The sequence below is a fragment of the Coffea arabica genome, chromosome 11c (genome assembly GCF_036785885.1).
Source record: "Coffea arabica cultivar ET-39 chromosome 11c, Coffea Arabica ET-39 HiFi, whole genome shotgun sequence".
Lineage (NCBI taxonomy): Eukaryota > Viridiplantae > Streptophyta > Magnoliopsida > Gentianales > Rubiaceae > Coffea > Coffea arabica.
The window spans coordinates 4,156,885-4,174,877 of record NC_092330.1 but is presented as its reverse complement, the minus strand read 5'-3'; the positions used below and the strand labels follow the sequence as shown (position 1 = coordinate 4,174,877).

At 35.7% G+C, this 17,993-nt stretch overlaps 1 protein-coding gene across 1 annotated transcript; it reads right to left on the bottom strand.

Annotated features, from left to right (window-relative positions):
* Positions 1–11,270: 11,270 nt before the first annotated feature.
* LOC140016430 (uncharacterized) lies at positions 11,271–12,522 on the bottom strand. Its single transcript, XM_072069943.1, has 2 exons — positions 12,118–12,522; positions 11,271–11,336 (listed from the first exon to the last, which is right to left on the bottom strand). The coding sequence occupies exons 1-2, from the start codon at positions 12,520–12,522 to the stop codon at positions 11,271–11,273; spliced, it is 471 nt and encodes a 156-aa protein (XP_071926044.1).
* Between the last annotated feature and the right edge of the window lie 5,471 nt (positions 12,523–17,993).

Genomic DNA, 17,993 nt, shown 5'->3' with positions numbered 1-17,993 from the left:
GAAATGATCACTTTTGGAAAGGTTGTACTAGCAAGTTGAGCTCATGTAAATGTATATTTTGAATAACTCCTTGAGGGTGAAAACCCTAAGTGTTTGGTTTCAACCAATGGTTGGCTTGTAATTGGCTAGTTGCACATGTATGAACTTTTGGATATTTTGGTATGCCGTTTTGGCTTGTAAATGTTGAATTTTAATGTTTATATATGTTTGGTTGGATTTCGGAGCGATACGCATTTCCAACGGAGAAGAAAAAATTTTGGCTACTCTCGGCCTAGTATCTGGATTCTGAAGTGGCCGGTACTGTTCATCTTCGGCTTCGATTTTCGTTTTTTTTTATTTTGTGATTTTGACTTGTTGGCGCGCTTTAGCATGTTTCGGAACGTAATAGATCGACGTAAACTGATCCGTAGTCCTGGCGAGAGTTGGGCAGGCAGTCTGCTAACCCCTTTGGTTCGCCTTTGGGGAAAGTGGGGCTGTTACACCTCATTATGCGTCTCAATCACATAAGTTGTCATCATGAGATTTGGAGTGATAAATTCATTAGGAACTATAGTTTCACCTCCGTAAATCAAAGAGAATAGTATTTCATGAGTGGTAGATCTTAGTATAGTGCAATAAACCCAAAGCACATTTGGTAGCTCATCAACCCAAGCTGTGCTAGCTTGGTGAAACTATGTTTTGTAGGGGTGGACAAAATTATCAGCTAACCCGAAACCCATCATATCCGATCCGAAAATTAGGATATCCGATTTTTATTATTTGATCGAGTCAAAAGAGGGTCGGGTATCCGCTAAGATGCTAAGATGTGGGGCGGGTTAGAATCACATAATTAAAAATCCGTGAGTACCCGATCCGCCCCACATATATATATATTTTATTTTTATATACACACTATAATAGAACTAAATAAGTAATTTTATTGAACAAATTGCATTACAAATATGAGAGACTATAGTTTATTTACAAGATTCATTTGTAGATGTCATAATTTTATATTTTATAGAAAAAAGTTTAATTAATGTGAAACATATATATTTAAAATTGTGCTACTTATTTCAAACTTTTATTGATTTTGAATTCTTTTAATTTTTTCCTTTATCTTATATTCTTTTCATATGCTTGTTTCTTGGTGGGAAACCTTTTTTTCAGAAAAAAAATTTATTAAATCGTAAATGAATGTTTAAAATATAAAATTAAATTGGTATAAATTATTTTTTTAAAAAAATTAAATGATAAATGGGACAGGGCGGGTACCCGCTGACCCAACCCTATCTCAGTAGATACCCTATAATTAAGTACCCTCTGATATGCGGGACGAGTAAGGGTCAGAAAATGACCGACCCAATATACGGGCGGATAAGGGTCAGAAAATGGCTGACTCGCAAGGTGCGGGTCGAGTCAGCCAAATGGTGAATGGGGTGGGTACCCGAGCCGCACCCACCCCTAATGTTTTGATTCTGTGTAAGAGTGTACAGTTAAAATTTTTGAGTTGTTTGTTGGTTTGGGAGTGACCAACTAAAGTGAAATGCTGTTTAATATCGAGATTCTCGCATCACTTCTTGAAAGGGTTATTAGCAAATTGATTTTATTGTCTAAGATGACAATTCTCGACATTTCGAACCTATAGACAATATTTTTTCAAAAGAATTTTGAATGGCTCGACCAGCTATGCTAGTTAATGAGTTTGTGTCTACCTACTTAATAAAGTAATCAATTGTGACTAAGGGTGCAAATGAGGTGAATCGAGTCGAATTTTGACCTGATCGAGATGAGTCTCAACTTAATTTTATGAAACTCAATTCGAATTTGAACTCAATGAACTCTCAATGTAAAGTTCAAACTTAAGAAAATAAAAAATTAATTATTTTTATTTTTTAAAAAATAAATAAAATCATAATTTTTCTTAATAAATAATAAAATATTAGGGATATATATGTAATTTTACTATTAAAATTAAAAAAATATATGTATAATCAAATCAGTTCGCGAGCTAATGAATTTAATATCTTTAAGCACGCATTCGAGCTCAAATTCGACTTGATCACCTCGAGTTCGACTCAAACTTGATGTTGACCAAATTTGAGTTGCTTGCAAATAGTTTGATTTATTTGCAGTTCTAATTGCGATCACAAAGTAAAAGTAGTTTTTGGGTGCTCATAAAAAATGTCTAACTATATCTGTACCTCATTGTTCAAATGGCCAAGGGGACATGATGGGAACCATCGGATTGGTTGGTTGATAGTGTACATGGGCATGAAATTGGTACAAGAAATAGCTTAATACTAGGAGTTGAGAATCCCGTTGAAACGTTGGTCAAAAGTATCTGAGAAGAAGGGCTTTCTTGACTAATATTCGAGTCCTTATATGGGCTCCACATAGTCTTTTGTAGATGTCCTTGAGCACTTGCTTTTCCTACTCAACAGTAATGCATCTCAACTATGGTCCAAGATAAGATCTCTTGTATAACGATTTGTTGTGCAGGGTGTACCGCTGATCTACGCTATACCTTCCTAACTTTAGATCGATCTTTGGGGAGAATTCCTTAACCAAGGAACTTGAGTATGAGATCCATCCAAGTTTCTCCTTGATGGACCGAGCAGACGCCCTCCAATCTGTGATTCGGCTCGGTAAGGATTTTCTCTAGAACTATCTTATTCAATTGGAAGAATGAAATGGACGCTAGTCAAAAGAGAGCATCAGTTTGTTTATGCTAGAAGTGGGGTATCTTCTAAATCTTAAACGACTCGAAATGCTCGACTAGTTGTTGCACTTGAGATAGATATTTCTTCATATTTTCTTCTTGGATTTCATATTGACTTGTAACCTGCTGGACTACTAATTGAGATCACTGTAAATTAGAACTCGGAGAGCTCCCAATTCTCGAGCCAATCAGAAACGGGCGATCTGTGCCTCATATTCAATCTCGTTATTAGAAGTAGAGAAACTGAAACACAGCATATAAGAACACTAGCATCTATCTAACCTTACAAGAAATAGACTATTTTCACTACCCTCGTTGTCAGACGAACCATCGACCTAGAGGGATCAAATTGGTGACGGTTTTGTGCTTTTTGAAGTGTCTTTGCTCACACCAGGGATGAGTTTAGCCAAGAAATTAGTCAGCACTTGTATTTTTATTGTTGTTCGGGGCTCGTAGGTGATATCGTACTTTCTGAGTTACAATGGCCCATTTAGTTAATCATCCCGAGACTTCTGGCCAAGCCAGAATTTGTAGGATCGGCTTGTCGTTTCTAATGATAATTTGATGAACCAGAAAGTATGGTTTTAATCGTTGGGCTACATGAACCAAACTTAACACCAGTTTCTCAAAGTGTAGATATCGACTTTCAGGACCACATAAAACCTTACTAATAGAATACACTGGCCATTACCCAATCGCATCTTGTTATATGAATACTGCATTGACAGTCTCATCAGTCGTGGCAATATATAAATAAAAGGTTTTTCCTAATCTCAGATGAGCGTCAGCAAATGATGAAGGCAGTTCTTCATCTATTCGAAAGCTTGCTAGTATTTCTCATCCCATGCAAACTTGTCAGCCTTTCTTAACACCTTAAAGAAATGCGTTTTTCTTTGGATGGATCTGAAGAGAAATTAGTTTAGTATAGCTAATCACTCTGTCAACTTTTGCACATCTCGAATATTACTCGAGGTAACCATTTGTTAAATCGTCTTAACTTTATTAAGATTAGAGTCGATGTCTCGCCTGGATATTAAGTAGGCAAAAACTTTCTCGATGTGACTCTAAATACACAATTTTTGGGATTAAGCATTATCCGAGTTTCTCGCAATATCTCAAAAAATTTTTATATGTCCGAGAGGAAGACGTCAGAAGTCCTACTCTTTATTAAAATGTCATTCACATAGCCTTCTGTATTACACCCGATTTGTCTTTGAAAGACCTGATTAACAAGGTGTTGATAAGTGGTTCAAGCATTCTTCAATTTGAAGGGTATAGTAGTATAACAATAAACATCTCGATCAGTAATAAAGGTTATTTTCTCTTGATCTTCTTCATTCATCCTAATTTGATAGTAACCCTTAAATCTTATAGGAAACAGAGGATCTCATGTCCCATAGTCGAATTGATCAGAGCATCTATTCTCGGTAATGGGTAACAGTCTTTTGCATAAACTTTATTAATATTAGTAAAATTTACACAAATGCGCCATTCACCGCCGTCTTTTTTGACCATTACAGGATTAGACAGTCAAATCGAACATTGAACTTTCTTTATCATTCGGGTTGGAAGAAGTTTATCTAACTTTTTCAGAACAGCTTGGACTCGTTCCAAACCAAATATCCTCTCTTTTGTTTCATACCCGTGAATCTACATCAATCTTGTATATCATCAAATTGTGTGGGATATCGATAACTTTTTCAATCGTCCAAGCAAAAACGTCCTCAAACTAATTGAGAAATTCTATCAGCGCTTCTTGAATAGAAGAAAATAGAATCACTCTGACCCGAACAGTTCACTCAGGTTGTTCAAAATCTAATGTGATGTCTTCTACCTCATCTTAGATCTCTAACCTCTTTAGCTTTCCAATTTTTTAAGATTCAATCGCATTAATGGATAACACATGTGATTTTCTATAATCTGGTCTCGGCGAGTAATGGGTTAATGTGACTGGCTACAAGGTACCTCGGCCAATGATAATTGAAAAAATAGAAAAGATTGTATGTAGAACATTTAATGTGGGTCGATTAAGAAATATGTTGTACGAGATATCTGTCTTTATTATGATAAAGTTGACAGGAATAGTTTGACATAGAGGGTACATTCCCACGGTCATTGTCAAAGTGATCATACTTGAACAAAAAGAAAAATGAATTGTTCTGTTATCTATTTTGTTCTAGGCTCTATAAAACATTTATATAAATGGAATTTGACTTTTGTCAATTCCATGAAATCTATAATCTCCTAAAAATTAGGAGCTAATTTATTCTATCTTAAAATACATTAGGAGTAAATTATTCTATCCTAAAATAGAGCAGAAATCATGAGATAATAGAATTTATAGTTATACAGAAAAGATATTCTATATTTTTAACACTCCCCCTTAAGATGGTGAATAGATATTTTCCATTCCCATCTTGCATGTAATGTCTTCAAAGTTGAAAGTTGGTATTCCCCTAGTTAAGACATCTGCCAATTGATTATTTGATGCTACATATGGAGTGTAAATCATGCCACTGTCTAGCTTTTCTTCAATAAAATGTTTTTCTATTTTGATGTGCTTTGTGCGATCATATTGCACTGGATTGTGTGCAATACTGATGGCAGACTTGTTGTGGCAATAGAGTTTCATAGGTTCTTCCCACTTGATTATAAGGTCATTAAGTATTATTTTGAGTCATAGCAATTCACGAATTTCATGAGCCATAACTTTAAACTCTGTTTCAGCACTTGATCTTGCAACAATCGATTGCTTCTTACTCCTCCATGTCACTAGGTTCCCACCAAGAAATGTACAATATCATGAAATTGATTTACGATCTACTATAGAACCTGCATAATCAGCATCAGTATATGCCTCTATGAGCAATTCTTTATTTTTCTTGAACAAAATTCCTCTACCCAATGTTCCTTTGATGTAGGATAGAATTCTGTTGACAGCCTGCAAGTGTTTCTCTCTCGGATCATGTATATATTGGCTTATTACACTTGCGGCAAATGCTATGTCCGACCTTGTATGGGACAAGTATATCAGTTTTCCAACCAACCGCTGATATCTTGCCTTATCTACTGTGCTATCGTCCTTCTCTCCATTCAATCTCAAATTGGGCTCAATGGGTGTGCTTGCTGCCTTGCATCCAAGATTGTCTGTTTGTTTAAACAAATCTAAGACATACTTTTGTTGGGAAATAAAGATGTCTTTACTTGAGTATGCTGGCTCAATGCCTAAAAAATACTTTAGGCTCTCTAGTTCTTTAATTTCAAATTCTTTTGCTAAGCACTTTTTGAGTGTTTCTCTTTCAATTGAATCATTTCTGGTGATGATGGTGTCATCTACATATACAAGTAGAGCTGTAACACCTCCTTTTAAATGTTTTATGAACAAGGTATGATCTCCTTAATTTTGTTTGTATTGCATTGCTAGTATCACTTTAGTAAATCTTCCGAACCAAGCCCTTGACGATTATTTTAATCCATATAAGGTTTTCTTTAACCCACACACTTTCTTTTCAAAAAACATTTCATTAAAACCCGGTGGACGTTCCATGTACATCTCTTCTTCTAAATCCCCATGTAAGAACACATTGTTAACATCAAATTGTTGTAAACACTATTCAAAGTTAGCGGCTAAAGACAAAAGAACATGCACAATATTCATTTTTGCAACAGATACAAAGGTCTCTTGGTAATCTATCCCATATGTCTGTGTATATTCTTTTGCGACCAACCGAGCTTTATGCCTTTCTAATGAACCATCAGCTCTATATTTCAAATTAAACACCCATTTACACCCAACTGTTTTCTTTCCTTTAGGTATGTTTATAATTTCCCAAGTCTTATAGGGCATTCATCTCCTCTTTCATAGCTTGTAATCAGTTCTTATTTCTAAGTGCCTCTTGTAGTGTTTGTGGGATTGAAATGGAGTTGATGGTGGTAAGAAAAATTTTATGTTGTGGAGAGAGTCTATGGAAAGACATGAAATTTGAGATTGGATGCTTAGTACATTCTCGTATTCCTTTTCGAACAGCAATAGGCAGGTCTAAATCATTAAATTCACAAGGGGCAGAGTCAGATTGAACATACAAAAGAACAGAATTTTCAGTACTTGATTGCGGTTCAGAGTCTTGGATTTGCACAGGTTCAGAAATATGAACTTTCTTCCTTGAGTAGATCTTGAGTGGTGTAGTTGGATTTAAACCAGTTTTTCTCTCAGCTCCAAGATCAGGTTCAATTTCTTTACTGGCATGTTCAACTTCAAATTTAGATTCAGGTTCACTGCTAGCATGTTCTTCTTTGAAATTTGGTGTATGGTTAGGTTTGAAAGACTTCAAGTTTAGTGTAGGACTTTGATAATCAAGAAGAAATTCCTTATCTTCCCAAGAACTCTCTCCACGGAGATGAGGATTGTTACTTTGAGAGTAAGGTTCATTTTCAACAAATGTGACATCTATGGAGGTAAAAATATTTTTGAAGGTAGATGATAACACTTGTATCCTTTCTTTGTATTTGAGTATTCCACAAAAATACATTTTAAAGCTCTTGGATCAAGTTTCCCTCTTTGGTGTGCATGAACATGTACAAAAGCAACACAACCAAACACTTTTGGTGACCATGTGCAAAAGACATTAAAATCAGGGTAAAAAATAGAAAGAGCAGCAATGAGACTCTGATTATTTAACACTTTGGAAGGTACTCTATTTATCAAATGTGCAGCAGTTAAAATAGCCACCCCCAAAAGGTTTTTGAAACTTTATGTTGAAACAAAATTGCTCGAGTCATATTGAGTAAATGTCTATTTTTTCATTCAGCAATTTTATTTTGTTGGGGTGTGTCTACACAAGATGACTCATGTATTATACCCCCCTTTTGGAAAAAAGATGAGAAAATTTGATTAAAATAGTCTTTTATATTGTCAGATCTTACTTTTTTAATCAAACTTCCAAATTGTGCACAAATCATTTTATAAAACATTGGAAAAATATTGCTTACTTCTGATTTTTCTTTCATAAGAAATAACCAAGTAGTTCTAGTACAATTATCAATGAATATGACAAATCATTTTGCTTTAAAAATACTATAAACTCTACAAGACCCCTAAATATCAATATGTATCAAAGAAAAAGGTCTAGTAGATCTTGTATTACTCAATGAAAATTATAGTCTATGATGTTTTGTGACAGCCTCACCTTCCCCTAAAGCGAACCAAAAGGTTCGGCGAACCGCCTGTCCAACTCTCGCCGGGACAACGAAAACAAATCACACAAACCCTGCATAACGCACGATAAAATCAAAAGAAAATAAACAATCGGAGACCACCAGGCCAAAATATAACTTACCAAACCATATGGTGAAATGGGACATCGATTAAACACTTTAATGAAAAGGAAGACAGAACCAAAAACGAAACGAAAAGTGGTCAACGTCACAATCCGGCCGGGTTCAAGGCAGTAGCGAAACCAATTTTTGTTTCAACTTCCCCTGCCAATCCGGCCATATATCTGGCCAGGCTAAGTATCCGGCCAAGAACTGGCTGGATATACGGCCGGATTCGGCGAACAATTTTTTGCCAAAATTTTTCTTTTCTTAATCAAATCCCACACTCGTTTGAATCACCAACGGATATATGTAAAGTTCATATAAATCCATCGAACGTACATTCACTAACAAATACACAAAAGAGACATGAATAAACACTTTTAAACACACGTTGGAACTTTACAAGTCAAAATGTGATATTAGATCAAAATACAATTAGGATTTTTCTATTACAAAGGAACTTAACAAAAGAATATTTACACTAATTCGACCCTTTCTTCCAAAAATCATGATTTCACAGTTTGCCCCTGCAAGAAAAACAAAGATAACGGGAAGAGGGTGAACTTACGCTCAATGAGGTACCAAAATACTAGTAGTCAAGAATCATGACATTTCACGTTTAATCAATCAGATACACATTCCAGATATAAAGTAAAGCAATTAAACGTAGTGATTCAAATAGGAAGGATACAGGTGGCTTTCAAGATCCAGATTCCTGTTGCAGTACCATATCTTGATCAAGTAGTAGTTGACACTCCGTCAACTTTCAAGTAAAGTAACTAGTTCAATACAGCATCACTTAACACCAAATTCTGTCCATCAAACATACCCCTTACCGGGTCCGAACACCTCAACAGAAACAGGAATGGTAATACTCGAGTATACCGGAAATTCAGAGTCTCCAATACCCATAGATTTCCCAGGAACAAGCACCCACGGATTGTCAATTTTCTCGACCAAGCCCTTATGGGTTCGATTCAATTAACTTCCCATGAGGTTGAGCTCAGGTTTAACAGGAAGGTCATTGGATACATTTCCAAATGACATTATAACAGGCACAGGTAACTGATTCAATCTCATAACAGGTACAAGTAACAGATTCCAGTTTATACAGTAAACAGTCACATAGGCCAGAGAACGAGTGTGATAAAATACACTCTTGTCTCATTTAGAATAAACAAAGTTCATAGCCATTCATATCACAGATTTCAAGTACAGATGACCCAATTAAGCAACAATTCAGGGGAGTGGTACACACACCAGTTCAAGCAAAAATAACTTCATAAGTTTTCACCCAAAATAGGGTTTTGATCACCGTAAAACCCTAAAAATAACCAAGGTAAAACAATTGAGATTTCCACATCCAAAACCTAGTAAACGAAATGTACAAGTGAGGCTCGACTACGAGTCATATGCCTATTCAAATGAACTACAAATGCAAAGAGATAAAATGTGATTTTTGAGTGAAAAGGTAATAATTGGTCCTAGGGACATGAACGATCTCAAAACCCTTCACCTCTCCCCAAAACCCTACCTACAATGGTTCACCATTTCCAAATTTGAAGTGGAAAATGAAAGTAAGACTAATTCTAGGAAAACAGAATTTTCCAGTTTTGCACAACACTATTTGAAAAATCATATCTCAAGTTTCTTAAGTCCAAAATTGATAAAATTTATACCATTGAAAATAGATTCAAGGATTGACAACTTTCCAGAAGACACTATGGTAAGATTTAGAACACAAGTCAGTCATATTCGAGTCTCAAGTTGTCACTTCATCCAGCAAAAGACACAACAGGTATGCAATTTCAGTTAACTTTGAAAAATCACAGATATTCATAGGAATTAAAAAAAATCATGAAATTTGGACGGTAAAAACTGCTCTGAATCTAGTTTCAAACACAAGAAACAGAACTCAATTTTGACTTTTTTACCTCAAGATATAGCAGATTTTCCAAGACTGTTCAAGGGTTCATGCGAAAAAATTTCAATAGCACCTCCCTCTAAAATCTCTATTTTTCCCTCCTACAAACAACCACCAATTTCATCTCAATTGCACATACAAATTACAAGTCATTAAACACACTCTTTTAGGGCCATAACACCCTTAATATAAAGCCAATTAATAGCTCCAACATCAACCATCTTCAAGGTCAAATTCGAAACCCTAAATCTGAAATTTAAGTACATAAGTTGAAAATTTCTTTAGGCAAGTTAATCTACTCCATAATCCTTCAATCTTTCATATAGCAAACTAGCAAAACATGGCCAACCCTCAATCATTACATGTGAGCAGAAATTTCATCATAAAAACTGAAAATTTCTATATCATTACCTCAAACCACAATATTTCTCATAAAATCACAAATATTATAACCCTAAACCACAAATATCCTAGTTTTAGATGTAAAGAGGGATTTCTTAGCAAATTTACCTTCTAACCTCAAGAAAAATGGTAGCTTAGATTTCTTTCTCCCAAATTAATTCCACCAATACCACCTTCTACCTTAGTGGATGCTTGTATGGAGTAGTTTGCAAAGTTATTGGCCAAAACTCAAGATTCAAGCAATTTTGGAAGTTGGAAATGAAGTTTTCCTTTCTTGGTTTTTCTCTCAAATGGCCGGCCAAGCATGAAGAAAAATGAGAGGAATTTTGGTCAAATTTTGGTTTTAGTAAAGTAAGAAAGTCTCGGTCAAAAGTCCAACATCCAATGGCATCATGACACTTGGCCTTTCTTAAGTTTAATCTCATCATTTGGTCTACAAATGGTTCATCTATCTAACTAACCTCTAATTATCTCCTAATACATTGTAAAATAATATCTTTTTACACAAAAATCACCTAATCACTAAAATTTTATCGCACTTACCGCACTAGCGGGTCCCATGTCTATAATACACTTCAAACTTAATATGAACCGACTCATACTAGAAAAATAATTTGAAAAACTATATTCACTTATAAAAATGTATATAAAGTTAATATATTGAAAGAAAGTATAAAATTGTAGACAAGAAAATAAAATAGTGTCTAGAAAATATAAAAATTTTCGGGTTCTCACATATTTAGCAATTTCACATGTAACACAATGAAAACTACTAACATCTTCATTCTTAAAAAGTGAAGCAAACATGCTTTTAAGTAAAATAAAAGATGGATGACCAAGACGGAAATGATGAAACCAAATTTCAAATTTATTATTTGAGGAGCAGGTGGGGGATAACTGATTATTGTTCTTTTTGTAGCCACTCAGTTACTCAAGGTAATAAAGCCTATCATTCACCTTAACAAGCCCAATCGTCCTCCCCGTAACCAAATCCTGAAAAACACAATGAGTAGAATAGAAAGTTACTTGATAGTTCAGATCTTTGGTAATTTGATGGATGGATATGAGATTGGAGGATAATTTTGGGACATGCAACACATTATTTAGGGACAACGAATTTGATAGATTTACTATCCCCCAGGCCCGCAACAGTTATAGGTGATCCATCCGCAACAGTAATTTTTCTATTACCAGGACATGCGTTGTATGTTCTAAATCTGATTAGGCTGTGAGTCATATGGTCAGAAACTCCTGAGTCGATGACCCAAGAGGCTAGAGAAGACATGCTTGAGGCACTTAAAGCATAAGAGTTAAGGTACGTACCTGATTGAGCTAATGAACACATACTAGAGGACTTTTCAAGGGAATTTAGAAGGTTTCTTAACTTTTCAATTTCTTCTTTCTTGAAATCCCCTATACCAGCCTGGTTGAATTTTTTTTAGATTTGATCTTCTCCATCAGTTAAGTAGGGTTTTTCTCCTTTGAATCCTTCTTTACAACTAAGGACTTGTTTCTTCCCATGGAGTTTGAAGCAATCATCTCGCGTATGGCGTGGTTTTTTGCAGTATGTGTACAAAATTGTGTCTTTCTTTGACTCTGTACATCCATTATCTATCTTTGCTTCCTTATTGTTTGACTTTAAAGAAATCATTGCCGAGCCTTCTAATATTTTAGACTCCAACATGACTTCTCGCCTATTCTTTTCAGCTCGGATTAATGATATTGTCTCATTCAGAGATGATAATTTTTTCTTCCCTAATATCTGGACTCTGACCTGATCAAATTCCATATTCAGACCTGCAAGAAAGTCATAAACTATATTCTTTTCGATAAAGTTTTTCAAGGTATCTGCATATTCACTACACAACATCTGAACGCACCGATATTGGTCCAGTTCCTGCCATATATTTTGCAGAAGATTGGCATATTGAACAACAGAAAGGTTGCCTTGTTTAGTGGCTAAGGTTTTTGTTTTGATCTCATAGATTAGGGCATCATCTCCTGCCTTTGAATATGTCCGTCGAATAGTAGTCCATGTATCTTTAGCTATTGGTAAGAACATGCAAATATCGCTTATTTTAGGTGACATGGAGTTCCACAGCCATGACATGACCATAGAACCCTTTTCATCCCAAGCAGCGAATTTAGGATCTTCCTTTTTCGGTCTTGTTCCAAACATGTGGCTGATTTTGCCTTTTCCTTTGAGAAATGTTTGAACAAATTGTGACCACTTCAAATAGTTTTTTTTGTTGAGCCTGTAAGCTGCCTGGATACTCTGCAAATCCCATATTTGTGAAATATTTGAGGTCTCTTCTGATTTGGTATTGGAGTTGATTTCTGATGTTTTAGTTTTAGATATGTTGGAGGTTTCAAAAAAAATTGGTAATGAAAACCTAACGAAAAAATCAGTAATGAAGGCTGGAAATTGCACTTGGCAATAAAGACTTGAAAAGAAGAAAGCACTCAGCAATGAAGACTGACAAGAAGAGGTCCCAAGAGCAAAAACTCTGATACCATGAACAAAAAGAAAACTGAATTGTTCTGTTATCTATTTTGTTCTAGACTCTATACAATATTTATACAAATGGAATTTAACAATTGTCAATTCTATGAAATCTGTAATCTCCTAAAAATTAGGAACTAATTTATTCTATCCTAAAAATACATTAGGAGTGAATTATTCTATTCTAAAATATAGTAGAAATCATGAGATATACATAGAATTTATAGCCGTACAGAAAAGATATTCTAGATTTTCAATAATATCTTCAGGATAGATGACATGTTCATCTAACCCAACTAAGAGAGCTTGAATTGGGGCTAACTGTTTGTTTTTCAATTGCAATCTTTTGAAAGTTTGGTAATATAAGACGTCTACCGAATTTTCGGAATCAATATATGCTTTTTAATGATAAAATTATCGATGCGTTCATCAATGACCAATATTTCGTGATTACTTGATGTTGTTGGCACTAGGTCATTTGGACCATAAGTAACCACTTGGGTAAGATGGAAACTCGGCTCCATGGTCTGAATCAGATTGTCGATATTTTCTCTTCCTAAAATTTTGGCTATCCTTATTAGTTGGTTCACCAAAGATAGTGTCAATTACATCAATTACGTTAGGCCTATAATCTTGAGGACTTGTCATATTCCCTTTGATCGCGTCTTTTCTTGATGTTTTGCTCCATTCTTGGCGTATTGCTTGAAATAACCTTGTTTTAGGAGTTCTGAATTTTCTTATTCAAATCATTACAATTCTTAGTCTTGTATCCAATATCAATATGATAGGCACAAAAGAGATTCGCATTCCTGTCCTCTCTCTTCCTAATTATCTTAGATGGAGATCTGTCTAGGTTATGTTGCTCCATAATAGCAAGTATATGTGATTGAGTTGTGGTGCGAGGTGTCAGTTCAGTCTCAGCAATTGGGGACTTTCCTTTAGCTATTCTATCGAACTCCTTGGATACCTTTGTCAACTCTTTTCCAAAGTTTGCATAAGGTTTGAGGATATTTCTAATATACTTTGGTATTGAAGATCCCAACTCTCAACCCATTGGTGAAAGCCGCGATGGTTACTTGCTCATCTGAGTCAAGAATTTGAAAATTTTCTGCATTCTACCTCTGAAGGTATGAGCGCAACGATTCATCAGGTGCTTGATGTATGCTCATCAAATGTGTCGACATCTTGATTATTGGATGAAACGAGACGAATCTATCCACAAATCTATCCATTCATTCTTCCAAAGAGATATGCTCCTAGATTTTAGACTTCAGAACCATTTTCGGGCAATACTTTGAAGAAAGACTGGAAAGGCTCGGCATATGATCCAATCGAGTACACAATACAAACGAAAAGCCGAGATGAAGGTTTGAATATAATTCTCATCGTCACCTCATTCATCATAAGGTTGTAAGATGGGGAGTTTAAAGTTTGGAGAAACTAAATTGTCGTTTATCTTATCGGTGAAGGGTGGAGTCTTCATATAGTCAGTAGTGAACCCAGCATGGTGCTTCGACATGCTTTCTACTCGCATTCCGAATAGAACTTGAAAAAAGACTTTGAAGATAGACACCAATTTAGAGGTAGGTTTTGAAGGAGTACGCTGGGAGTAGTTTCATCTTAGATGATGGCTATCTAATTCTTCCTCTCACAAAATCTCGGGGGAGGCGACAGGCTTCAATTTGGATTATTCGGCCTTCTCTTTCCCTTCCTCTTAAAGTATCGCTCCAAATCTTCAAAGATATTGGGATTCTCGACCATAAACTTGACCATTTTGGTGAGTGCCTCTTTATTCGTGGATCTAGGATCTTGTCTCTATTCCTCAACTTGTTAATCAGTTCCATGGTTATTTGCATCTGCCTCGGTGTCACTCTGAGAAGCTCTTCTACTTTTGGATCAGGTAGGTATCATGATTAAGAAAAATAAAGTCATTTTTACAAACGAGGCCAATTGACGAGGCGAGTTCTTGGCGGATGAGTCGAAGTTATCAATAAACGAACTCACCTGTAAAATACCAAGTGGTTGGGGCTTTGTCCTCTGGTCTCACTTCGATGCTAAAGGTAGAAGTAGTTCGGGAGTTGAATGCATGAGTGAGATTGCGTATCTCATTTGTGAGTGATGAATGGGTATTTATAGTGGAGAGGTCTGTGAATGGAATGATGAGGTCTGCCTATTGTCAGACATCATGAGACAGCCTAGAGTAGCGGTGTTAGATGCAGGTCTAAGTAATAAGGTAGCTGGTAGTCACATCAATTCATCAATCACAAGTCATATCTTTTATTGAGATATCGGCTATTTCGAGTTGAGAAACAGATGAAGTGATTTCATCAATTACCTCATCTGGAAATGTCCAAGATGAAGTGTCTCTTGATTCAAGGGAATGGATGGGTGAATTAAACCTGGGCAGGCCCAGATGCCTACATAGGACAAGTGCAACAAATTAAAACCTGTAAAATATATTATGTAATATCCTGAATATTAGGAGGTTGTTTGTGAAGAAAATATTAAAGTGTATTTCTTTGGGGTTTGATTTAAAACCTTATTTTGTTTTAAAAGACTAGAAACCCTAATTTTTTAGTCAAAAACCCTAGTTTACTTGTGACTAACCGGTTTTCCTAAATCTCTCCTATTTTAATTGAAACCCTAATTTTAATTACTGGAATTGGAAAAATTCCTCACGTTTTCTTAAAAAATTTCCTTTTAGTTGAAAATTATCATTTATTAAAGCCCTACTATCCAATTATTCCATAATAAGTGCAAATGAATCTAGAAAGTAGGGTTTTATTCTTCGGTTTCAAGTTTGGAGCAAAATTAGGGTTTTCGCGATTTTCCGCCGGATGAATTTTCGGTACGGAGCAAGGACCAAATTGGGTGATTAAAAGTGACTTTTAAGTGAGAAATAATATGTGAGTAGTAGCATTGATATAAGGTTAGTGAATGGGAAGTAAAAACCCTAGTACGTGAGTTTTAAGAAAAACGGCACGAACCGGCGGGTCCCGCGCACTACCGTTTGAACGCACCACTTGACCACCATTTTTGCTTACCAAACAAATTTATTGAACTTGAGTAAAATATCTTCTCTCTTGGCAGCAAGCTTGACCGAAATTGTGGTTCATATGCAAGGGGAAAGAAAGAGAAAATTTTGTGGCCAAGATTAGTCCAAGTGTTTGCCCAATTTGTGGACACCATTAGTCCTAATCCTCTTGCTTTATTATAAGGCAACTAAGCTCCATTTCTCTTCATGTTTCTGCCAAGGAGCTGAGAGAGAGAGAGGGGAAGGACAAGAGAGAAATTTCTTCATTTCATCTTCAAATCCAACAACTTAGTGAGAAAATAAACAAAGTAAACCGATTAAACTTGTTCTTGAGTGACTAGGTGGTGATTTGTGGTAAGTTTTTGGAAGGAGGAAGCTTGGGCTACTCTTTGTGACCTCTATTCAAGGTAAGAGAGCTTATCTCTCTAAGTTTTGCTTTCAATTTTGTTAAATTAAGTTTAGTAGTTTGATTATAGTGGTGGAATCATGGATGATTAGCATGTTTTAGAGGTTTTTCCCCAATTTATTTGATGAACTAGGGCTTGTGGAAATTCTGCCCAAATTGTTGTATAATGCTTATATGTTGCAATTGAGGTTGTATAAGGTGTTTTGGTAGTGATTGGACCAAGAAATTAAGGAAAGTTGCATTAGAAACTCAAAATTTCAAAATCTGGAAATTTTGCTCAACATTCTGTCCGAATTTGTATCTGTATGATAGAGGCCGAATTGGCCTTAGGTCAAAGAAGACAAGTTGTAGAGAATGGCATTTTATAGGTGCCTACAAAATTTCAGCTCAATCGGAGCAACGTAGGATGTGAAAAGTCCAAAATACCCTTACTGTTTTAAGTATTTCCTAAGCAGTCCGTGTGATCAGTTAAGTCCAGTTTATCACATTTTTTTACTAGGATCCCTTCTGATTTAGCTTTTTGTCAAAACATGAAAGTTGTAGTATTCTGAATTGGCTTTAAAATACATCTAAGAACACCTAATTCGGACTTGTGTATACTGAGTTATGTTCATTACAGTGTTCTGCGTTTAAACAGCCGACGAATTGGTTTCTGGTTTAGTAATTCGAGAATTTGACTAAGTTACATTAGGAACTGGACTAAGTGACCTTCATGAATATTGTAGCTCTGTGTCTTAGCTTCGAAACGGCATAGGTTTCGTTTTAATCCGATAAGCGTAGCCTCGGATATGTTATTTCCGCATTTGTACGTCAAATCTGTTTTGAACTAAATTGAATTTCTGCACTTGTACTTAATACGATTCTTGTTATTATGATATTGTGAGCCTATGGAACGGCTCTTGACATGAATTGCTGATATGTATAATGTTGGGTTGTGTTTGAGAAAAACAATGAAGCCTAAAAGGCTGGAAAATTAGGTAAACACAAAGGGCATGCTGCCCGAATTTTTACTCGAGGACTAGAAAACTATATTAGCGACTTGAGTGAAGGTTAAGTACTTATTACTTGAACTAGCGAGAACCTTGGCCACTATGTTTCTTGAGTGTTATACGTTAGGACTTGGACGAACTTGTACCCTTGAGAAATGAAATAATGATTGCTCGAAGTATGTTTTCCTTGTACTTTCAACTCGCAAGACAATTTCAAGTATAAATATTACAAAGTTTTACTGTTTAAAAAGGCGAGCAAGTGTTTCACGACTACTGTCCGAGTGAATTTCAATTTCTTGATTCTTATTGAACGAAACGTCTAAGTTTCGAACTCTAGTCATGTTTCAAAGTTCTCAAATTGAGTTTTATCGCAGATTTGGACTCCGAACTCGGAGTATAACCTGAAAGTGACCAGTAAAAGCACTATATCTTTTGGTGAGTGCTTTCAAATACTGAATTGAACTTGATACTTGTACTTGATACGTGCCAATATGATTACATGCCACATGCGTGAATTGTTAGGGCAAGAGTGTACTTTATCGCACTTGCCCTTACATGATATATACTTGTTTATTGTTGCAATTGACTTGACATACTTGTTATGATGCGCGCACTTCCTGGAATTCCAGAAACCCTGTGGCAAGTTACTCTAGTCGAGCCGGCAGGGGCTTGGTCGGTTGGGTAACGAGCCCTGGGTCTCTTGCTTTGTCGAGTGGAG